At 42.8% G+C, this 24,285-nt stretch overlaps 1 protein-coding gene across 1 annotated transcript in view; it reads left to right on the forward strand.

Annotated features, from left to right (window-relative positions):
• The window catches only part of Taf4b (TATA-box binding protein associated factor 4b), a 138,683-nt gene that overhangs the window by 12,662 nt on the left and 101,736 nt on the right, over positions 1-24,285 (forward strand). The window contains exons 2-3 of the mRNA XM_045135387.1: positions 20,533-20,678; positions 21,946-22,053. Of these exons, the coding sequence (XP_044991322.1) occupies positions 20,533-20,678; positions 21,946-22,053 (254 nt within the window). The remainder of the gene's footprint in view (positions 1-20,532; positions 20,679-21,945; positions 22,054-24,285) is intronic.

The raw sequence follows: 24,285 nt of genomic DNA on the forward strand, positions 1-24,285 counted from the left end.
TCCTTTTTCTCTCCTAGGCTGCTTCCAGATTAGATTAACTTAATCTTGGGTTTTCTAATTATCTAATTAAATATCTTTTTAATATTTTATTTTATTTATTTAAGAGAGGGAGACAGAGAAAGGGAAAGAGGGAGAGAGAAAGAGAGAGAGAAAAGACAATGGGTGCATCAAGGCCTCCAGCCACTGCAAACTAACTCCAGACACATGTGCCACCTTGTACATCTGGATTATGTGGGTCCTGGGGAATTTAACCTGGGTCCTTTGGCTTTGTTGGCAAACACCTTAACAGTTAAGGCATCTCTCCAGACCTTGCATCTATTTTTAAAATTTAAATTTTTTGTGGTGTTGGGGATCAAAGCCAAGTGTTCTACCACTGAGTTACATCCCTTAGCCCTATTTATTTATTTATTTCTGTAGCAGGTTCTCACTCTAGCCCAGGCTGACCTGGAACTCTGTAGCTCCAGGCTGGCTTTGAACTCATAGCAGTCCTCCTACTTCTATTTCTTTTTTTTTCTTTTTCTTCTTTTTTTTTTTTTTTTGGTTTTCTGAGGTAGGGTCTCATTCTAGCCCCGGCTGACCTGGAATTCACTATGGAGTCTCAGGGTGGCCTCGAACTCACGACAGTCCTCCTACCTCTGCCTCCCGAGTGCTGGGATTAAAGGCGTGTGCCACCACGCCTGGCTCCTACTTCTATTTCTTAAGTACTGGGTTTAAAGGAATGTGCCACCATGCTTGGCTCCACTCTCTCTCTTCTTTTTTATTTTTATTTTAGAGAGAGAGCATTGAAGAGAGACAGAGAGAATTGGGGCACAAGGGCTCCAGCCACTAAAATCAAACTCCAGACGCTTGCGCCACCTAGTGTGCATGTAGTGCCTTGCATTGCCTCACCTTTGTGCATCTGCCTTATGTGGGATCTGGAGAGTTGACCATGGGTCCTTAAGCTTTGTAGGCAAGTGCTTTAACCACTAAGCCATCTCTCCAGCCCCTCCACTCTTTTTACCTTATTTTTAAAATTTCAACATCATTGAAGTATAGTTTTTTTTAAAAAAGGAACCTATTTACAGTGAATATTGAAAAAAATGATGGTCTAGCCACCAGAGTGATCAAGGTGCAGACTGTTGAACTCTCAGAAGTTTGTGTGTGTGTGTGTGTGTGTGTGTGTGTGTGTGTGTGTGTGTGTGAGAGAGAGAGAGAGAGAGAGAGAGAGAGAGAGAGAGAGAGAGAACATGTAGGCTGTCATTATTTAGTGCTAGTTTTCTGCTGCCAGTGTGGTTTTGAGATAAGATATTGCTTTGAATCCTAGGCTGGCATGGAGCTTGTAGCCTCTAGAGTGCTGTGATCAGAGATGGTTGCCACCATACCCAGTTTAATTTTTAAAAATATTTTATTTTTATTTATTTGAGAGAGAAAGGGGGGAGGGGAGAATGTGCATGCCAGGGCCTGTGGCCACTGCAAACGAATTCCACATGCATGTGCCACCTTGTGCATCTGGCTTATGTGGGTCCTGGGAATCGAATCTGGGTCCTTTGTCTTTGCAGGGAATAGCCTTAACCACTAAGCCATCTCTCCAACCCCCAGTTTAATTTTTAATGGCTGTATAAAGCATCTTTTTGTTTGTTTTTGGTTCTTTTATTGTTGTTGTTGTTTTGGATTTTTCAAGGTAAGGTCTCACGATAGCCCAAGTTGACCTGGAATTCACTGTGTTGTCTCATGGTGCCCTTGAACTCATGGTTATCCTCCTACCTCTGCTTCCCGAATGCTGGGATTAAAGGTGTGAGCCATCATATCCAGCTTGTTTTTTTTTTTAAAGATTTACTTTATTTATTCGACAGAAAAAGAGGGCGGGAAGGGGGAGAATAGGCACGCCAGGGCCTCCAACCATTGCAAATGAACTCCAGACATGTTCGCCCCCTTGTGTATCTGGCTAATGTGGGTCCTGGGGAATTGAACCTGGGTCCTTTGGCTTTGAAGGAAAATGCCTTAACTTCTAAGTCATCCCTCCAGCCCTTATTGGATTATATGTTAAAAACCATGGGTACCACAGTAAGTCAGGTAGACAATATTTTCCTGCAAGTTGAATACATTTCCTGGATTTCTGTAGATTAATTAAAGTAATAATCACTTGAAATATTATGGGTCTACTTTTAAAAAATAAATTGATGGGCAGGAAAAATGGCTTAGCAGTTAAGGTGCTTGCCAGCCAAACCAAAGGACCTAGGTTTGATTTTCCAGGACCCACATTAAACCAGATGCACAAGGTGTCTCATGTGTCTCAAGTTCATTTGCGGTGGCTGAAGGCCCTGACATGGTCATTCTTTCTCTATCTGCCTCTCTTTCTCTGCTTCTCTCTCTCAAATAAATAAATAAATATATTTTAAAAATAAATCAAAATTTAATGGGGAAAAATAACTTTTTAGCAAATCAAGGTCTATTTTGGCACATTAAGGATGGGCAGTTGTGCTATTTTATAGCAAATCCTGAGACAAACACTTGGCAATTGGGGCCGGGGAGATGGCTCAGTAGATAAAGCTCTCTCATGAGCATGAGGACTGGAGTGGAGACCCCCAGCACTCACTCATGTAAGTGCCAGATGGGCCTGGTGGCACGTGATCCCAGTGCTCTGGAGCGGGCCGGCTAGTTAGACCAGCTCCGTCCACGGCTTTGACTCACGTGAGAGACATTGCCTCAGTCAGTAAGGTGGAAACCGTGGAGGGAGACACCTGCATGCTCATACATGTGTGCGCCCACCACACATGTGAAACTATGAGTTGGTTTTAATTTTCGCATTTACTCAATTCAGGAAATGAAGGAAAAAGGGAAATCTAAGTGGTTTTAAGCTCAGTGTGGAAAATTTTAACTTGTAAAATTAGAAGATTTTGGCTCATGGTGCCTGGAAAAAAAAATGTGGTTTAGACTTTTAGCCACATCTAGGTATTTATAGAACTCCCTGTGGGAATGAAAGTAAGCTAATTTTGCATAGGTGTAGAAATAACAATCACATCTATAGACATTTAAAAGAGGCACACTTTGCTTGCATATTAAGGAAGGGCTTTTGAAATGCCTGTGTATATTCTGTCTTCCTAGGATTGCTTGGGAAAAGATGAGACAGCCTTACGTCAGCATTTGGAAGTGTAGCAGGTCGATTACATAGTCTTTCTGATTCCAGATGTTGGAGCTGCTCTCCTTCCCAGGTGGTACTGGAGATATGGGAGAGACCCAAGAGCCTCCATCCAGGTCCGACGTTGCCATTTTGGGACACAGTAGTTCACAGGGCAGAAAAATAGACAGCTACATTGTGTGTACGACAAGGAGCACCTCAGTCAGGAGAGGACCAAAGTTCACATGATGTAGTTTTTTATCTCAGTATCATCTGCCCCATAACTAGTCACATGTTATGTTATGTGATGTGCTGAGTGCTGTTTTGAATGTTGAATTGTAGGCCTTGTAGTAATATTAAACATTCTTTAAAATTCAGAAGTCCTGCAGGGTGTGGTGGCTTAAGCCTTTAATCTCAGCACTTGGGAGGCAGAAGCAGAAGGATTTCTGTGAGTTCAAGGCCAACCTTGAGACTACATAGTGAATTCCAGTTCATCCTGAGCTAGGGCAAGACCCAACCTTGAAGAGCCAAAAAAAAAAAATAATAAAAATAAATAAATAAAATTCATAAATCCTTCTCTCCGATAATGTTTTTCTTTTTCTTTTTTGTTTGTTTTTTTCGAAGTAGGGTCTCACTGTAGCCCAGGCTGACCTGGAATTCACTCTGTCGTCTCAGGGTGGCTGGGAGTGCTGTGATTAAAGGCATGGACCACCACACCCAGCTTCTATATTGTTTCTTTTGATCTCATTAACAGTTTTATGAGGCAGGTTTCAAGTTTACCAATCCATGAACATTGTGGTATTTTCCATTTATTTAGACCTTTTTGAATTTTTTAAAGACAGTTTATAGTTTGTTTATTCATTTACTTTTTACTCTTTATTTTATTGTATTTTGTTTTATTTTATATTGTTGGTTTTTTGAGGTAGAGTCTCTCTCCAGACCAAGCTGGCCTGTAATTCACTAATAGTTTCAGGCTGACCTCAAACTCACAATAATCCACTTTCTTCTGCCTCCTAAGCTCTGGGATTCAAGGCACATACCACCACACCCAGAATTAAAAAAATATATATATTATTTTAAATGAGACAGAGAGAATTGGCACTCCAAGGCCTCTAGCCACTGCGGTTGAACTCCATATGTATGCACCACCTAGTGTGCATGTACGACCTTGTGTTCATGTCCCCTTGTGAGTCTGGCTTATGTGGGATCTGCAGAGCAGAAAATGGGTCCTTAGGTTTCACAGGCAAGTGACTTAACTGCTAAGCCATCTCTCCAGCTCTCACTTATTTTTTATATATTGTATTTATTTATGAGAGAGAGAGAATGCGGGCATGCCATGGCCTCCTTGTGTGTCTGGCTGTACGTGGGTACTGGGGACTTGAACCCAGTTCCCTTAGGCTTTGTAGGCAAGTGCCTTAATCACTGAGCCATGTCTCCAGTCCAGTTTCTTTATTTCTAAAAAAATAATTATTTGTTTATTTGCAAGCAAAGAGAGACACACAGAGAGAGCAAGAAAAATGGATGTGCCAGGGCCTCTTGCTGCAAATGAGTATCAGATGCATGCCCCATTTTGTGCATCTAGCTATGTGTGGGTCCTGGGAACTTGAACCTAGGCTGTTAGGCTTTGCATGCACCACCTTAACTGCTGAGCCATATCTCCTGCTTATGTACTTTAAAAAATGTTTTTATTTATTTGAGAGAGACAAAAAGATGCAGACACAGAGAGAATGAATATGGGTGCACTGCAACCTGCCGATGCAAATGCACACCAGAGGCATGCACCACTTTGTGTGTCTGGTTTTATGTGGGTACTGGGAAATCAATTTTGCATGTGCGTGTATGTGTGTTTCGAGGTAGGGTCTCGCTCTAGCCCAGGCTGACCTGGAATTCTGTATATAGTTTCTGAGTGGCCTCGAACTCAAGGTGATCCTCCTACCTCTATCTTTCGAGTACTTGGATTAAAGGTGTGTGTCACTATGCCTGGCTTGAACATACTTTTAAAATTTGTTTTTAAAGTATATTATTTTTGATGAAATTATTAATTTCATTACCTTTTTTAAGTTTTTTTTTTTTTCAGAGAGAGAGAATTGGCATGCCAAGGCCTTGGTCACCACAGTCAAACTCCAGATACTTGCGCCTCCTACTGGTCATGTGTGACCTTGCACTTGTCTCACTTTGAGCGTCTGGCTTATGTGGGATCTGGAGAGTTGAACATGGGTCCTTAAGCTTTGCAGGCAAGCACTTTAACTGCTAAGCCATCTCTCCAGCCCTAAAGCGCTTTTTTAAAAAAGTTTTTTCTTTTATTGACAACTTCCATAAATATAAACAACATAAATTGGTCATAATCCCCTCCCAATTCCTTCTCTTTTCCCTCTCCCAAATCCCCCTCCAGTGAATCCCTTTTCAACTCGTTTGAAGTGCTTTTTGGTTTCTTTGTTGGTATTTAATCTACTGTGTCTATGTATTTGTTTGTTGTTGGTGATGGTGGTAGTGCTGGAGATAGAGCCTGGGGCTTTGTGTGTAACAGGCAAATTCTCCACCAGTGAGCTCCTCTCCTTCCCTGATCTATCATCTACTTCTGTACTTTATTGAGAATGGGCATTATGCAGCTGTTAGTGTTGAATTGTTTATTTCCATAACTTATAGCTGCGTTATTATTATTCTTATCATTATTTTAAGTAGGGTCTCTTAGCTCAGGCTGACTTGGAATTCACTCTCTACTCCCAGGCTGGCCTCAAACTCACGCCAGCTCCAACCTCTACTTCCAAGTACTTACATTGAAGGCATGCACCACTACGACTGATTCATTTACAAGTTTTTGCTGCTGCTGTTTTTCAGTTTTTCAAGGTAGAGTCTTGCTGTAGCCCAGGCTGGCCTAGAATTCACTATGTAGTAGGGTGCCCTCTAACTCATGACAACCCTCCTACCTCTGCCTCTCAAGTGCTGGCATTAACATCATGTGCCACCACGCCCGGCTCATTTACAGTTCTAATTTGTATATTTTAGGCTTTGTAGTTTGATACATACATATATAAAATGTAAGTTTTTAGTTTATAAGTCATTTGTCATTACAAACTACCTTTGTGTGTGAATGTGTGTAGTATGTATGGTGTGTTGTATGTATTGATAGTGTATGCATATGCGTGTGTGTGCGCGTGCGCGCATGTGCACATACTTAGGGGAGGCAGAGGAGAATGTTGGATGTCTTCTATCACTTTTCTGCTTTGACTCCCTGGAGCTGCCTTTTATGTCAGATTGGTTGGCCAGCGAGACGTAATGATTCTCTAGTCCCTGCTCCCCCTCCCTGCTTAACTGGGGTTACCGGTCTGGATGGTCCTGCCTGACTCTTTTTTTTTTTTTTAAAGGGGATAGGCAATAGTTTATTTTGGAACCAAGTATAAGTGGCCATGGCCTGGACATAGATATTTAGGTTATTCCCAAATTCTACGTTCCAACATGTTAACAATTGCATGAAGTTTTCATAGTTACAGAAAAAAGAAAGTCTTAAATCAAGGCTTTCAAATACATTGGTTAATCATCAGGTAGGTGGGTTATAGTAAAGTAGGAAAAATCTCTACCATAGGTTTTAGACGTTATCTGATGACATTCTTAGCCTTAGGGTTGGTGGAAGATGGTGGTCTATCAGTATATTCCAAAACCATTGCACCTGATCAACTGCCTGACTCTTTACATGGGTGCTGGGGATGGAACCAGACCCCGTCAAGACCTCATACTTGCATGACAGTGGTTCTTACCCACTAAGCCATCTCTCTAGTCCCCCAAACATTCCTCTTGTATCAATAGTGACATTTCATGTATCTCTGTGTAGTTTGTTGTGTTTGATATTGCTGTCACTGCTTTATCTTTCTAATGTTTGCTATTTTGTGATATCTTTTTTATTACTTCCAACTTTTCATTTTTTAGGGAGGGCTTTGAGGTAGGGTCTCAGTCTAGCCCAGGCTGACCTGGGATTTACTATGGAGTCTCAGGGTGGTCTCGAACTCACGGCAATCCTCCTACCTCTGCCTCCTGAGTGCTGGGATTAAAGGTGTGCGCCACCATGCTCAGCTAACTTTACTTCTTGTTATTGACAACTTTTGTAACTATAAACTATATATACCATGATAATAATCCCCTCGCACCACTCACTTTCCCTTTTTTCCCAAGATATTTCTTCACTGACTCCCTTCTTTTCATCTAGTCTCTCTTCTACTTTGATGTTACCATGTTTCTCCTCTTACTATTGAGGTCTTGTGTAGGTACCATCAGCCCCTATGAGTTCATGAACATCAAGGCTACTTTGTGTCTGGAAGAAAGTGTTGTAAAAACTTCCTTTGGCTCGCACATTCTTTCCACTGCCTATTCCACAGTGGTTCCTGAGCCTTGGAGGGTGTGATAGAAGTACCTCATTTAGTGCAGAACACCCCACTATTCCGTCTTTTCTGCACTTTGGTAAGTTTTGAGTCACCTCAAGGGTCTCCACCCTCTGAAAAGAGAAGCTTTAACCAGAAAGAGAGTAACATGAATATGTGGACATAAACGTAAGTATTTAGAGAGCAGTTTGGTAGGCATAATATATCTGTTAGCCACACAAAAGTTGTTTGTAGTTCCCTCCCTAGGGCTTATAACCTCCCCAGTCATAGGATTTTGATTAGGTTTTCAGTACCAGGCAGAAATTCCCTCCCATGGAGTGGGCCTCAAGTTCAATGAGAGAGAAGCTCTTTCCCTCATAACAGACATGCCACCATTGCACCAGTTGGTACATTTGGACTGGCCCTGCGCCTCCTTTCCCCTTCACACACAGGGCACAGGTGGAGCTGACCTAGAGAAGGCAGGAGGCAGGCTCAGGGGCCTCACCATCCAAGCACAGGCGACCATGGTATTTAGGGCTCACTGGGGTTCTGATGGACTGATGATGTGTGTGCCTATTGGATGGCCACTAGACTTAAGATGCCAACAATGAGACAGTTACTTTACACACATTAGAGCAGAATCTGGTCTTTTTGAGCCAGATAGCTAGCTAAATTTTAATATAACCCTTGCTGAATCTTCTTTGAAAGAAAAGACCATTTGACAACCAATGATTTGGGCTTTATCTTGATAGTTATTGATTTTATGTGCCATAGAAATTTTTATTAACATAAAACAATTTTATGTTTTACCTATGACTTAAATTTGATAATGCTTATGCAAGCTATCCCAACATATTTTAGCCTGAAAATTAGTTTTTTTGTTCCTTAAGAGTTTGTAAACAGTTGAAAATTCTCTAACTTTAGGCATGGCGTTTAGGTTTAGCATGAAAATTCTTTCCTACACACACATCTTCATCCACATACTTTAACATTCTGATGTAAGTGCCACTTAAAAAGCATTTTTAACGAGCATTCTATGTCCCACCATTGAAATTTTTTTTCCCAGTTCCTTCAGTCAGTTCATCTCACCCCATTATTAACCATCTTTCTTATAAGGTTATTAAGAAAAACTACACCAAATTGATTAATCCTATTTACTCACTGACAAGCAAGTTGTCTAAAGACAATTTTATGTCATTAATACCAATAACACACTTGGAAATGATTTTATTAGGAGTAACTAAGGCCTAGACGTCAGGTCAGTTGCCACCTCATTTTAAGTAACAGGACATTACAATCTTTTTTAAAAAAAATATCTGACAAATTATAAGTCACCACTAAAGCTAGAATTCTGTTGTTTGCAATAATCCTCTATGTAAATTGAAGTTGACCTAGAACATAAGCTCAGTAATTATATTTATGGTATCATGTCACAAAGTATGGCATTGTTTATGTAAAACTTCTGTTCACCATAGGCTATAGTTAAATGTGACCTCTTTTTTTTTTTTGGCCACTTGTTGGTGCCAGCTCTAGGGTAGCTGGGTGGGGCTTGCCTACACCTTAGATCAGCCCTGCCCGGCTTCAGCCCCGTCCTGCTCCCGGGCACTAACCCAGGGTCTGGTCTAGTACATGTGGAGGGAATTGCCAAGACTGCCAGAGATGACTGCTGGAGGCTGATCCAGCTACCTGAAAGGGAAAGAACGGGGGGTGGGCTGGGACTGTTGGGAAAAGAGGGGGCCTGCAGGACCACCAGGAGGCCACTGAAGGAGGGAGCCCACCGGGGACCATTGGGAAAAGAGGGGACCCACGGGGGGGGGGGGTGCTGGAGAAGGAGGCGGAGACATGGCACCTGCCTGGGCTGAGGTGCCGTTGTCTGGGCACGTGTGGGCCCGCCACCTGACTCTGACCTAAGCTGCTCTGGAGTGCTTGCAAATCCGGCTTGCATTTTCATCACTTAAAGGGAGTGAGGGGAAATTTGCTTCCTGAACTTGTCATTTCCTAGCCAGATAAGCTATGCAGGTCCACATGTCTAGGCCACATGGATGCCCAGAAATCATCCATGGGGCGACCTGGAGGACTTTCCAAAAGGAGCTGGCCTACTCTGGGAGAGCTTAATTACCTAACCTTTTAGGAGAGCCCATAATCTACGAATCTGTGATTCCTTTTACTGGGAGACAATATTAAAGTAAAGGGGAAAAAAGAAAAATTGCTTCTGTCTGATGGAGGAAAGAGAAATAGAGGGTTTTTGTCAACACCCAATGGGCTCTTGGGGTCCAGGCAGAGGTCGGATGGCCTTCAGTCAGTACTGAGGAGTGGCCAAGAGATACCAGTTGGCAGTTTGTTATGTCTGGTCCCACGTGATGGCACCAACCGAAAATAAAGGAGGAAAAAGAGAAACCTGCCAGCCCACAAAAAGGTAGAGGCAAGTCCGCAAGTGCCGATGTCTCCCAGTCCCTCTGGGCGAGCACTCGCCTACCCTGTCTGTCTCATAGGGTCCCTGTTCAGGTGCCAGCTGTGAGTTCCTGTGTCCTCTGGGGCCTGGCCACGGTTTCCCCCAAAGGTGCCCAGGCAACCGGGGTGGGGGAGCATGTGACTGGAGAGTCACTCCTGGGATATAGTTGAACAGCTCTGTCCGTTTATTGTCAGGGAAATGGGTTGATAAGCATCTGAGGGTGGGGGGAACCTTGAGGGGCTGTCAGGTGATCTAGGGTCTCAGGGCATGAAGGTGCTGGCTGATATGGAGTTTCCTAGGCACTGGCCAAAGGTTATAGGGCTATGGGCAAAGCCTAAGTTCAGATGTGCTGGGCTTGGAGAAGGAATGGCCTCCTGTAGCCTGGAGTCCTTAGTCATGCCTGGCAGCTCAGGCCCCTCTCCTGAAGGCTCCAGCCTGTGCCTGGCAGTGCCCAACAGCTGCCCACACAGGGCTTGGCATCCATCAGACTGCCCTTTAGTAAAGTCCTCTCTTGCCCCTGGTTCCCAAAACCTCCCAGATGCCACTGGAGGTGGGGCCTGAATGAGACCTTCATACCTCCTTTGAGGCCCTTGACCTCCCCACTCTTGGCCTGGTCTGGCCTTTTTTTTTTTTTTTTAATAATTGACAACTTCCATAATTATGGACAATAAACCATAATAATTCCCTTCCCTCCTCCACTTTCCCCTTCACAAATCCACTCTCCATCATACCTCCTCCCTATCTCCATTAGCCTCTCTTTTATTTTGGTATCATTGTCTTTTTCTCCTGTTAAGAGGGTCTTGTGAAGGTAGTGCTAGGCCCTGTGAGGTCTTGGATATTGAGGCCAATTTCTGTCTGAACAATAGCATTGTAAGCAGTCTTACCCTTCCTTTGGTCCTTACATTCTTTCTGCCAGCTCTTCCACAATGAACCCTGAACCTTGGAAGGTGATAGAAAGGTGGTTCAGTGCTGAGTACTCCTGTCACTTCTTCTCAGCACTTTGGTGCCTTGTGGGTCATCCCAGTGGTTACCACCATCTGAAAAGAGAAGCTTCTCAAACCAAAAGTGAGAGTAGCATTAATATATGGGTATGAATATTAAGTAAATTTCTTAAAAGGAAGTTTGGTGAGTATAATATATGTATTTAGCCAGACAAAACGAGGCGTTACTCCTGGGGCTCATGACCTCCCCCACCATAGGCTTTTGATTAGATTTTCAGTACTAGGCATGTATTTCCTCCCATTGAGCAGTTGGTTTCCCACATAACTGATATGCCACTATTGCACCCTTTCTGTCATTTGGCCTGGCTGGCCAAACTTGAGGCTTCCAGTGTCCACTGTTTTAACCATTCATGTTTGTCTGCCATAGGGCTGATGCAGTGCAGCTCTTTCCAGCTTTCTGTCAGAACAGGGAGGAGGTTTTCAGCTCAGCTCCAGTTTGATTTTTCTGTGACATTGCAGCCCAAGCATGTGGAATCTTCAGCAGTAAGGTCTTACCATCTATTTCTGGTGGAAAACCAAGAGTCTTGGCAATGGATTATAATGTTTTGGGGTATCAGGGACCTCCCTGGCCAACAACTCACTGGAAGGTCCTGGCACTGAAATTTTTCTAGTTCCAGTCTCTGACTACTGGGTGTACCATTATCCAAAACAGTAAGTTCCTATTTGACTTATTCACACCATCTTGAATTTTGGTTAAACTTCCCCCACCCTTGTTTTATTCAGATCTCTTCCCCTGATCCGACTTAGGCCATTCCACCCCTAGTAATCAGTTCATCTACTTACATATATATATAATACCATCCCCTTAAGTCCTCCCTTTTCCTCCTCCTTCCCATATTGCTCTTTTCTAGCTTACTGGTCTCTGTTACCATTTTTTACTCCAACTTATATACAAGTCTAAACATTTGTAGCTAGGATCTACATATGAGAGAGAACGTGTGACTTTTAGCTTTTTGGGCCTGGTTTACCTCACTTAGTGTAATCCTTTCAAGAGTCATCTATTTCTCTGCAAATGTCATAATTTCAGTTTTATTTACCACTGAATAGAGCTCCAGTTTGTAAATGTACCATGCCCTTCACTATCCCTTCATCTGTTGAAGGTCATCTATGCTGGGTTCATTTCCTAACCACTGTGAATAAAGTGCAATAAACATGGTTGAGCAAGTATCTCTAAGGTAGTGAGATGAGTCCTTAGGATATATGCCTAGGTGTGCTATAGTTGAGTCATATGGTAGATCTGTTTTTAGCTGTCTCAGGAACCTCCACCCTGATTTTCACAATGGCTGGACTAGATTGCATTCCCATCGACAGTGTGGAAGGGTTCCTCTTTTCCCCTATTCTCACCAGTATTTATTGCCATTTTTTTTCTTGATGATTGTCATTCTGACAGATGTGAGATGGAATCTCAAAGTAGTTTTAATTGCATTTTCCTGATGGCTAGGGATGTAGAACATTATGTTAGATGTTTCTATGCCATCTGTATTTCTTTTTTTGAGAACTCTCTATTTAGTTCCTTAACCCATTTTTTTAAATTGGGTTGTTTGATTTCTTTTTACTTAGTTTTCTGAGTTCTTTGTGTATCCTGGATATTAATCCTCGGTCAGATGTATAGCTGGCAGATTATGTCCTATTCTGTAGGTTGCCTCTTTGTGTCCTTTGCTGTACAAAAGCTTTGTAATTTCATGAGGTCCTAGTGGTTTATTAGTGATTTTATTTCCTGAGCCAGTGACATTATATTCAGAAAGTTGTTGCCTAGGCTAATATGTTGAAGTGTTTCCCCTACTTTTTCTTCTAGCAGTTTCAGAGTTTCAGGTCTGATTATTAAGGTCTTTGATCCATTTGGACTTGATTCTTGTACATGGAGAGAGATAAAGATCTATTTTCATCTTCTATATATAGATACCCAGTTTTCCTAGCACTGTTTGTTGAAGAGGGTGTCTTTTCTCCAATGAATATTTTTGGCATTTTTGTTGAAAGTTGGATGGCTATATTACCTGGATTTACATCTGGGACCTCTACTCTGTTCCATTGATCTGTGTATCTGTCTTTGTGCCAGTACCATGCTGTTTTTGTTACAGTGGCTCTGTAATGTAGCTTTAAATTGGGTATTATGATACCAACAGCCTGATTTTTGTTGCCCAAAATTGTTTTAGCTATTCAAGGCTTTTTTGTGTTTCCAAATGAAGTTTAGGATTGTTTTTCTATTTCTGTGAAAAATGCCATTGGAATATTAATGAGGATTGCATTAAATGTGTAGATTGCTTTTGGTAAGATTGACATTTTCACAATATTGGTTCACCTAATCCAAGAACTTGAGATATCTTTCCTGATGTCTTCTGTAATTTCTGTTTTGAGTGTTTTAAAGTTTTCATTGTAGAGATCCTTCACTTCCTTGGTTAGGTTTATTCCAATTGTGAATGGGAGTGATTCCCTTATTTCAACCTCAGCATTTTTAAAAAAAAATATTTTTTTTGAGAGAGAGAGAGGGATGGAGGGAGAAAATGAATATGAATGAATGGGCATGCCAGGGCTTCTAGCCACTGCAAAGGAACTCATGACACATGCACCACCTTGTGCATATGGCTTACATGGGTACTGGGGAATTAAACCTGGGTCCTTAGGCTTTACAGGCAAGGGTCTTAACTGCTAAGCCATCTCTCTAGCCCAACAGTGTTCCTTTTGAGTTTAGCAGTTGCTGGTGGGTAAATGAACCAGGTAAAAGGCTGGCAGAAGTATGCTATGGTTTTGGTTACTTAGAAGTGGGAGCAGTGTAGGGGGAATTAATGTGAGAGGGCTAGTATTAACTTTGCAAAAGATGGTGACTCAGCTATCTGGGAGAGGGAAATTGAGGTATAATTTCCATAGAATTTAGAGGTTGTTGGGGCTGTGGAAGGTTATAGTTATGGAGAATAAAGAGAGTGGGGGAGGGGGTTGGAGAGAGAGAGAGAGAGAGAGAAAGAGAGGGAAAGGAAGCAAGTTGTGTGTGAGGGGGGAAGAGTAGCAGAAAGTTTCCAACAGTAGGGTGCGTGGAGAAAAATACAGAACAGTCCTACAGAACAACTGAGCAATGTCCAAATAAAAACAAAATTGACTTGGAAGATTTATGCAGGAGTGGGGATTAAGAGAACATAAACTAACAAAGCCAAAGGCCCTAACTTGGCTGTGTGGTGCTTCTTGTTCTTAATCTGGTCAACTGGGAGGTTGAGATTCCTGGGCTGCAGTAGGTTCCAGGTCAGCTTGAGCCAGTGTGAGGCCCTTCCCCAGGAAAGAAAGAAGGTGGGGGGGAGCACTGTAATAGATATCAAAGGTGACAAAAGTTAACCTTAAAACACATTTTTTTAAAAATTATTTTTATTTATTTATTTGAGAGTGACAGAGAGAGGGAGGGAGGAAGAAGGAGAGAGAGAGAATGGGCATGCCAGGGCCTCCAGCCACTGCAAATGAACTCCAGACGCGTGCACCCCCTTGTGCATCTGGCTAACGTGGGTCCTGGGGAATCGAGCCTCGAACCGGGGTCCTTAAGCTTCACAGGCAAGCGCTTAACCGCTAATCCATCTCTCCAGCCCAAGACACAGTTTTTTTAAGGTTGGAAAAGTAGACTAAATGTACATTATTTCTAACACATCAGTATTTCTTTTCCTTAGTGGACTAGGTTTTTAATTCTTTCCCATCCTGGGATGGTTTTCTTCAGCAACCTTCCCTGACTTGGAAGGTGCAACTGGCACATCCAGTGCAAGCCTGTATAATATACCCAGCTTTGGAGTATATATTTCCCTAGTGTAGTACAGCCCAGTTACCTTTTGGGGTAACTTCCTGTCTCACCTATTTTGAGCATGAATCTGGTTCTTTCTTTGGCACATGGGGGTTTGGCTCAGCTGGTCAGGTCGGTCTACTCTTCAGATCAGCTGGTCTGGATGCTGTGTGGGGGTCTCCAGCATAGGGGGAGGGAAGGGTGTGGAGAACTGCCTAAAGTTGTTCTGGAGCTACTCAGCTGGGCCCTGTGGTCTTATCCTTGAAGCTTTTATTTTTATTTACTTTTATTTTGGAAGGCCTGTGTGGCTTGGAGAATCCCCTCCTTGTAATTTTCTTTTGGTTCGTTTTTGATTTTTGAGGTAGGATCTCACTCTAGCCCAGGCTGACCTGGAATTCACTATGTAGTCTCAGCCTGGCATCAAACTCACAGTGATCCTCCTAACTCTGCCTCCCCAGTGCTGAGATAAAAGGCGTGTACCACCATGCCCAGCCCTTCCCAGTGCTTTTTCTCTTACTGGTTCAGCAGGGCCTGAATGAGTTGAAGCTCTTTCCATAGAAGCTCCTTGCTCCCCTGCTTCTGTACCTGGTATCATAGTCACCTGGTATCATAGTCAGCTCCACACTGCTGGGATGAACCTGCAAGCCAGACAGAGCTTATGGGAGCAATGGGATTTATTTCAGGCTTAGAGATCCAGGGGAAGTTCCATTGATGGCAGAAGAAACTGGCTCCCTTTCACAGATCCACACACAGAGAGAAAAACCACCAGCAGCACCGCCGCAGCACCACCCAAAGCAAACACACACCGGGAACCCCAGGCACAGCTCAGGTGCTCTGCATACTTTTAGGCTGCAAGCAGATCCACCCCCAGTAACACCTTTGGACTGGACTCCAGGATCCAGTCCCATTGATACCTCTTCCAGCCAGGTGGCTAGAAATCCAAGTAGCAAGCTGTAATAAAGTATTTGAGTCTATTGGGGAACATACATTCAAACTATTACACCTGGGCTTACAATTCCTCACCTTCACATTTTGGTAGGAGAGTGCTTTGTGTGTTATCTTGTCTCTTTTTCCCCCCACGTTTCTTTGGTGAGGCTCCTGCTGCTCCACTCTTTTTAAAAATTTGAGAGAGAAAGAAGCAGATATATCAATGGGTGTGCCAGGACCTCTAGACACTGTAAATGAACTCTAGATTTGTATATCTGGCTTACCATGGGTACTGGGGAATTGAAGCTAGGTCTTTAGGCTTCTCAGGCAAGCGCCTTAACTGCTGAGCCATTTCTCCAGCCCTTTTGGTTTTTATTTTATATTTTCAAATTATTGTTAACAACATATTTCATATGGATACATCATGTGTTGGTATCCTCTTTTCCCTTGTCCCTGCCCCTAATCTGGTAGGGTCTTGCTCTAGGTCAGGCTGACCATAGTTCATTTTGTAGTCCTAAGCTGGCTTTGATTCACAGTGATCCTCCTACTTCAGCCTCACAAGTGCTAGTATTTAAGGTGTGCAGTCTACCAAAAGTTCTCTTAATGTTAGTGTATGTATTAAGCTTTACCTATTTTAAGAAGTCCTTCCTTAAGTTTAAAAGATAATTTTCTGGGCTGGAGAAATGGCATAGGGGTTAAGGCAATTGACTGGGTAAGGACTCATGTTTGACTTTCCAGGTCCCACATAAGCCAGACACAGTGACCCAAGTGTGCAAGGTCACACATGTGCACGGGGGGGGGGGGTCAGGTACATATCTGGAGTTCAATTTCTGTGGCTGGAGGCCCTGACCTACCAATTTTCTCTCTCTCTCACTCTCACTCTCTTTCAACTTTTTCATAAAAAAAGTCAGACTACTGGGGCTTGTCTCAAATATATATATGTGTGTGTTTATGTATGTATGTGTTAAGATATTTGAATCATTTGATTTTTTTGTATTTTCAAGGTAAGGCCTCACTCTAGCCCAAGCTGACCTGGAACTCACTCTAGTGCCAGGCTGGCCTGGAACTCCCAGTGATCTTCCTACCTCTGTCTCCCACATGCTGGGATTAAAGGCAAGGAGAAGGGGGGTGGAGAACAGACACTTAGGTGCACCAGGGCCTCTAGCCACTGCAAACGAAGTCCAGATGCATGTACCACTTTGTGCATCTGGCTTTATGTAGGTACTGGGGAATCAAACTCCAGACATTAGGCATTGCAGGCAAGAGCCTTAACTGTTCAACCATCTCTCTAGCCCCCGGATAATTAATTTTTTTTTTTTTTAAAAAAAAGATATTTGCAAACAGAGATTGAGAGTAAGAGATACAAAGAGAGGGCTTCTTGCCATTGCACATGAAATCCAGATACATGTGCCACTCTGTGTATCTAGCTTTACATGGGTACTGGGAAATAGAACCAGGTTGGGTGGGTTTGTACAAGGAAGAGCCTTTAACTGCTGAGCCATTTCTCCAGTCCAAATCATTTATTTATTTTTTTTGTTATTACATAAAAGCATTCCATTATTCATAAGGTATGGAGCAAAAATTTAATTATATTTTAAATAGCTTTTAGAAAAACTAATATGTAAATAATGAGTTTTATTATGGAACTTTTCTACATACTTTAAAAAAATTTATTAGAGGCAGAGAGGGAGACAATGGGCATGTCAGGGCCTTTAGCCACTGTAAACAAACTCTAGCTGCATGTGTCCTCTTGAGTATGTGGCTTACGTGGGTACTAGGGAATTAAGCCTGGTTTCTTAGGCTTTACAGGCAAACACCTTAACCGCTAAGCCATCTCTCCAGCCCCATACTTTGTTTAGCCCCTTTCCTCCACTCCTGGGTTTCTACCACCTTGCCCCCCTGTTACCTTTTTTTTTTTTTTCCTGGTGCTTGAAATTGAACCTAGTGCCTTGCACATGCCAGCGAAGGACTGTGCCAGTGAACTGTATTGATACATCCTCCCCCTGTTGTTCTTTTGTTTTTTTTTTAATTTTTTTTTTATAAATTTTTATTTTTTATTTTTTATTTATTTGAGAGCGACAGACACAGTGAGAAAGACAGGTAGAGGGAGACAGAGAGAATGGGCACGCCAGGGCTTCCAGCCTCTGCAAACGAACTCCAGACGCGTGCGCCCCCTTGTGCATCTGGCTAACGTGGGACCTGGGGAACCGAGCCTGGAACCGGGGTCCTTAGGCCTCACAGGCAAGCGCTTAACCGCTACACCATCTCTCCAGCCCTTGGTTTTGTTTTGAGACAGAATCACACTGTGTAGCTCAGGCTGGCCACAGATTTGCTGTTTTGCCAAGCTGACCTGGAATGATAGTTCCCCTTGCCTCTGTTTCCTAGCATGGTTTTTCAGGTGTGTGCCACCACACACCTTTTTACCTTCGTGTCCATCTTGACCTTCCACCACAAGGACAACATACCCTCGAAAAGCAGTTTAGCGCCTGGGGAGATGGGTCAATGGGTAAATGCTCTTGTTGCTCAAGTATGAGCAGTGAAGTCAAGTCAGGCTGACCATGCATGCTTGTACCCTCGTTGCTGAGGAGGCAGAGATAGGAGGAGAGCTGACCTGACAAATGGTGAGCTGGAGGTTCCGAGAGACACCCTGTCTCAGGGAATAAGGCAGAAGAGGAATAGAGGAAGACATCTACCATCGTCCTCTGATCTTTACACAGGTGTACATGGATGTGCACGTCTCCGTGTGCATGCATACACACTTTAAAGGGAGAAAAGCATATTCTGGGCAAAGGGTTCAGTGTGTGGTCCCCCGGCAGGCCGTGTTGCTCTGGGCTTGGGTGGAGACGATACTTGGTGGTTGGGGAGCATGTGGTTGAGCAGCGTTCTCACCTCGTGCACAGGACACGGAACCCTTACAGTGGCTGCATCTCAACTAATGTCATCTTTTCCCTGTGGGTAACTCATCCACGAAGCTTTCCTCACGAGTCTGTAGAGCACAGGTGTGTCCAGCGAGTAGTGCGCAGGGCGCCCGGGGCTGAGCAGCGCCCGCAGCCAGCAGTGCTCGGAGGGAGGCCCCGCCAAAGCTGCAACGCTGCTTAAAATTATGACATTTTGCTTTACTTTTTTTTTGTATTTAAATTGTGTGGTTCTTGTGGGAACTTTGTAGATGGCAGTATCCTGTTACAATGTCACAAGCTTGGGTGTGCCCATATGAAGCCTCTTAGGAGAATTTGATACATGTTGAGTGTCTGGAGTCCAGACTCTGAACCTCTTCAGTGCCCTCTCAATGCTCAGATTTTGGATTTTGGAGCATATTAGCTTTCAGATTTTTCTTTTCAGAAATGTTCACCTGATAAAGTCTATGCATAAAGTCCAAAATGTGAAGCACTCTGGTCAGAGGCGTTTTGGATAAAGGGTGCTTAACCTTTATTACATGTCCTCCTGAGTCCTCTTCAGGCCAGCTTGTGCAGTATTGTGCCGCTAGCCCATCACCTTAGTATAGCTTAATAGTACTGCTGTCTTGAAGTATTGCCTGTTTCAGAAGTGTCTTAACATACGCATACATTTAAAATATTTTTATAAAGCCCCACCTCCCCCTTTTTGAGACAGAGTCTGTGTAGCAACAGTCTAACTATAACGACAGTCTGTGTAGCAGCAGTCTAACGGTAATGACAGTCTGTGTCTGACTGTAATGACAGTCTGTGTAGCGACAGTCTGGCTGTAATGACAGTCTGTGTAGCAACAGTCTTAACTGTAACGACAGTCTGTGTAGCAGCAGTCTGACTGTAATGACAGTCTGTGTAGCGACAGTCTGACTGTGTAGCCTCATCTGGCCTTAAACTCATGCTCCTTCTGCATCACCTTCCCAACTCTTGGGGTTACAGGTATGTGTTACCATGTTTAGTCTTTATGTATTCATGTGGGTGTATTGTGGGTGCACATGTGTGCTTGGGTGCATGAGGAGGGCAAAAGCTGATGTCAGGCATTGTCATTCTTTTTTTTTTCTTCCTTTCTTTCATTTTGTTTTTTTTTTGAGGCAAATCCAACAGATTGGTGCACCAGGGCCTCCAGCCACTATAATCAAACTTGAGATGTGGGCACATGTGCAGCCTCGCCCACTTGCATCACCTGTGCATCGGGTTTACATGGGATCTGAATTGTCTAGCATGGGTCTCCAGTACTGAGATTAAAAGTGGGACCTGCCACCCATATTTTTCGTTTTACCTGGTTGTTGGGGACCCAAGCTCATTTTTCATGCTTGTGTGTAGGAACCACTTTACCAAATGAGGCATCTCTCCAGCCCATAAGCTTTGACTGAATACATTTACCTTTTTGTTTTGTTTTGGTTTTCTGAGGTAGGGTCTCACTCTAGTCCAGGCTGACCTGGCATTATGTAATCTTAGGGTGGCCTCAAACTCATTGCGATCCTCTACCTCTGCCTCCCAAGTGTTCAGATTAAAGGTGTGCTAACTACCATGCCTGGCTTTTACATTTACCATTTGATGTATGATAATTAATGAACATGAAATTCATTATGTATTAAGCACATATTTAGAGCATTTCTCAAAGGTTTTTGTGGATGTGATAATACTGTTGTCAACTTGATGGGATCAAGAATAACCACAGAAACAATCCCGTGGGCATGTTTGTGAGGGTTTCTTGAGGTGGGAGACCCCCTCTCTAACTGTGGGCAGTACTGTTTCATGGCTGGGAGTCCTGGGCTGAATTAAAAGGAAAGATGGAGCTGAGTATTCTGCATTCATCTTCCTGATGACTGTGGGTACAATGCTGTGATGGACTATATGCTGTGAGACTGCAAGTCAAAATAAACCCTTACCTCTGTGCAGTAACTTCTTGTCAGGTATTTGGTCCCAGCAATGAGAAAAGTAAATGATAAATGGTTATGAATTCTGTCTAGTTCTAAAGTTACTGTGTTTTTCTTTTAACTGTAGGAACAGTTTTGATCAAAAGTAACAGTGGTCAGTTGATGCTGGTGTCTCCTCAGCAAGCTGTAGCAAGAACCGAGACCACAAGTACCCTCAATCCAAGGCCAGCAATATCAGCAAGTACTCAAGCAGTCAAAATCTGTGCAGTGCCGGTAATGTCCCTTAATCTTTGTCCTCCAGCCTTTATCTTTCATATAGATGCTAGTAAAAACTAATCTGAGATGATGCTTCTATTCAGCTTTTTAAATTAAATACCTTCCTTTGAATTTGCTAATTTAATTAAGATTTTGGTTTTGTGGTTTGATAATTGTTAAATTAATGAAAATTGAATCTTCATACTCGGTGATTTTATAGTCCTCAAAGGAAATGTTCAAAGGGGCAATTTGCATCTAGAGAAAATAACCATTGTGCTAGTTTAATTTGTGGTTTAACAGTAAGACTCCTGCATATAGTATTGTTTCTTATCCATACCCTATATAAATTTTGTTTAAGAAATAAAATAAGTCTGCTTTAATACTGCATTGGTTTTGTATTGTTGAAAGTAACTTGTTTTATATGGATGGTTATCTTTTTACATAACTGAAGATTATTTATTGTGCTTGAACTTAAAAATATTTCTGTGTACATCTTTAGATAGAAGATGGTGACTGTAGTGTAGCATTTTCTCATGCTCATCTGAATAAAGGTTACATTGTTGGGGTTTTTGGTATGGTAGGCAGTGAAACTTCCTACCTTCCTCCTGTCCTCTTTTCTCTTCCTTTCTTCTTTTTTTTTTTCTATCTTCTAATTTTACTTATTTACAAGGAGAGAGAGGCCTACTGATTTTGATAATACGTGCTTATTATTTTCTACCTGTAGTAGTTTCTCTTCTTCCTAGTTTGGTTATCTGTGGGTACAAATAAAGGATAGCAGATTTTTGTTTATAATCATTAAATAAGGATCTTTACAGCTCCTATATGACCAGGGTCATTTGAGATTTTAATGTTGTAGTACTTAAATTCCATTGGCGATTTCATTTTTTTTATTTTTATTTGTTTGGTTTTTCGAGGTAGGGCCTTGCTCTAGCCCAGGGTGACCTGGAATTCACTATGTAGTCTCAGGGGTGGCCTCGAACTCTCAGAGATCCTCCTACCTCTGCCTCCCGAGTGCTGGGATTAATGGCATGAGCCACCACGCCCAGCTCCCATTCAAGATTTCAGATAAAAGAAAAGAGTATTTAGTGGATCTGTTGTCTCCTTTGAAATATGGAGCGTTAGCTGGCCAATTGACCCAGTTAGATTTATAGCATAAAATGTACATTAAACCTACATGGTTTTTAAGCCAGTTATAACAAATCAGTTTGCTATGTTTTTATGTTCTCCATTGTATTGATTGACTTAAATGACTAACACTAGCGACTCTCTTGTCTTTTCCTCCAAGAATTCTGGCTCACCGTTGCTCAAGAAAGTAGCAGTGGCACCTGTTAAAAATGTGGCACAGATAGGAACTACCATAACAGCCACTGCTCCCAGTGCTTCCTCAGTACAGGTAAGTTGCTATTATCTAGTTGTTTCCTACCAGATTGTAAGTGTCTGGCTGTAAAACAAGGAAGAAGGCATTTCAGTGATATATGCTGTTATTAATCAAGCTAGGAACTGTTGGAGGAATGGAAAATAAGAAAACGTATATACTATTAAGTACATTTTACTTAAAGTTATTAATATAAGTACATCTAATGGCCATGTGTCTGAGTCTGGAATCAGGTGCTAATTAGAATTTGGTGTATGAGATATTATTAAGAATCAGTACCAATGAAGGGAAAGAGGGTGAGTATAAACCAATGCAGGTCTGGTAAAGCCTTAGCTAACGCAGTGGAGAACTTTGGAATATTCAGGTCATTGGTACTGTCCCAGTGTGGGCCAGTGAAGTCTGGGGCTCTACGCGTCATTTTGGGTTTAGTCATTGGAAATTAATTCTCTTGGGAAAGGTTACCTTCTGACAAGGTGACCAAACAGATGGAATTGTTAACTGGAAGTTGCCCAGTAGCATTCCCAGCAGCTAGAACAGTACACAGCCCTTTTACAAGGGTTCATTGCAGTCTGCCCCTTGAATCTCCTTCCTCCTACATGTTGAGGAGTAAGTGTTCTGTGGTTCTGATAGGAGCTTGTCTGGGGAAACAAAGAAGGGCTAGGGTTAACAGGATGAACTCCTGTGCATGGTCTTGGGCTAGAGCTCCTACTCATTTTATTCCCTCCGACTTTACCCTTACCCTCAGCTACCAATAACTGTGTTGATCTTGGTAGTCGTTCAGTAAATTGACCAGACTTCAGTTGCTAAGAGATCTGTGTGGATTCACTATGCATATTTGTTTTTTCCTCTCTGTTTTTTTTTTAAACTCCGAAGAGAATAGTGGGAGGTAGGGGGAGAAATTTGTAATGAACAGAGATGTTGACTCCTAGTACTGGAGAGAAGGGTGTCAAGAGCATGGTATGACTGGTTAGGGACTCATGTTATGGCAGAAGGAGTACATGGCTAGAAAGCATGGTAGAGAGAGAAAATGATGGTAGCTGAACTTACTCTTTATTAGGAACCTCTCTTGAGAGAGAACTCACCCATGCCTCTGATAAAAGTGTCAATCCATTTACAGTTGCAAAGTCCATGCCTTTTATTCTCATATCTTAATAGCAGCATAATGGCAGGGACATTTCAGCAGGATTTTTTTTTTTTCAAGGTAGGGTCTCACTCTAGCCCAGGCTGACCTGGAATTCACTATGTAGTCTCAGGGTAGCCTCAAACTCATGGTGATCCTCCTACCTCTGCCTCCTGGGTGCTGGAATCAAAGGTGTGTGCCACCATATTCAGCTTTTCAGCAAGATTTTGTTTTGTTTTGTTTGTTTGTTTTTTTTTTTGAGGTAGGGTGTTGCTCTAGCCCAGGCTGACCTGGAATTCACTATGAAGTCTCAGGGTGGCCTCAAAGTCATGGCAATCCTCCTACCTCTGCCTCCCGAGTGCTGGGATTAAAGGCATATGCCACTATGCCTGGCTGCAGCAGGAGTTTTGAAGGAACACTTAAACCAACACTTAAACTCCTAATGAGAGTCGAGCCTCGAATTGGGGTCCTTAGGCTTCACAGGCAAGCGCTTAACTGCTAAGCCATCTCTCTAGCCCTACCCAGCTAGTCTTTTGATTAGGTTTTCATTACCAGGCATGTATTCCCCTCCCCATGGAGCAGGCCTCCAGTCCAATTAGAGAATGGATGGTTTCCCCCATAACAGACATGCCACTGTTGCACCTGTTCAGGCATTTTGCCTGGTTGTCCAAACTTGAGGCTTATGTTGACCTTTGTGTTCAATGCTAATGACTTCCCATAGGGCAGCATGCAATACAGCTTTTTCCAGCTTTCTGTCTGCTGATCTACAGGGAGGAGGTTTTCAACTTCGCTCCAGCTTGATTTCTCAATGACCTTGTAGCCCAGGCATGTGGAATCTTCAGCAATAGAGTCTTACCACTGATTCCTGATGGAAAACTAAGGCCCTTGGCAATGGCCTATAATGTTCTAGGGGTGTCAGGGACCTTCCTGGCCAATATGTCACTGGAAGGTATCCCATCCATGGCACTGAAACTTTTCTAGTAACAGTCTATGGCTTCTGGTTGTGCCATTATCCAAAAAAGTAGGTTTCCATATGACTTATTCACAACATCTTGAATTTTGATTAACCTTACCCTCACCTTTATTTTACTCAATCTCTTTGCATGACCTCACTTAGGGTATTGCACCCC

This window comes from Jaculus jaculus, chromosome 15 (genome assembly GCF_020740685.1).
Source record: "Jaculus jaculus isolate mJacJac1 chromosome 15, mJacJac1.mat.Y.cur, whole genome shotgun sequence".
NCBI lineage: Eukaryota > Metazoa > Chordata > Mammalia > Rodentia > Dipodidae > Jaculus > Jaculus jaculus.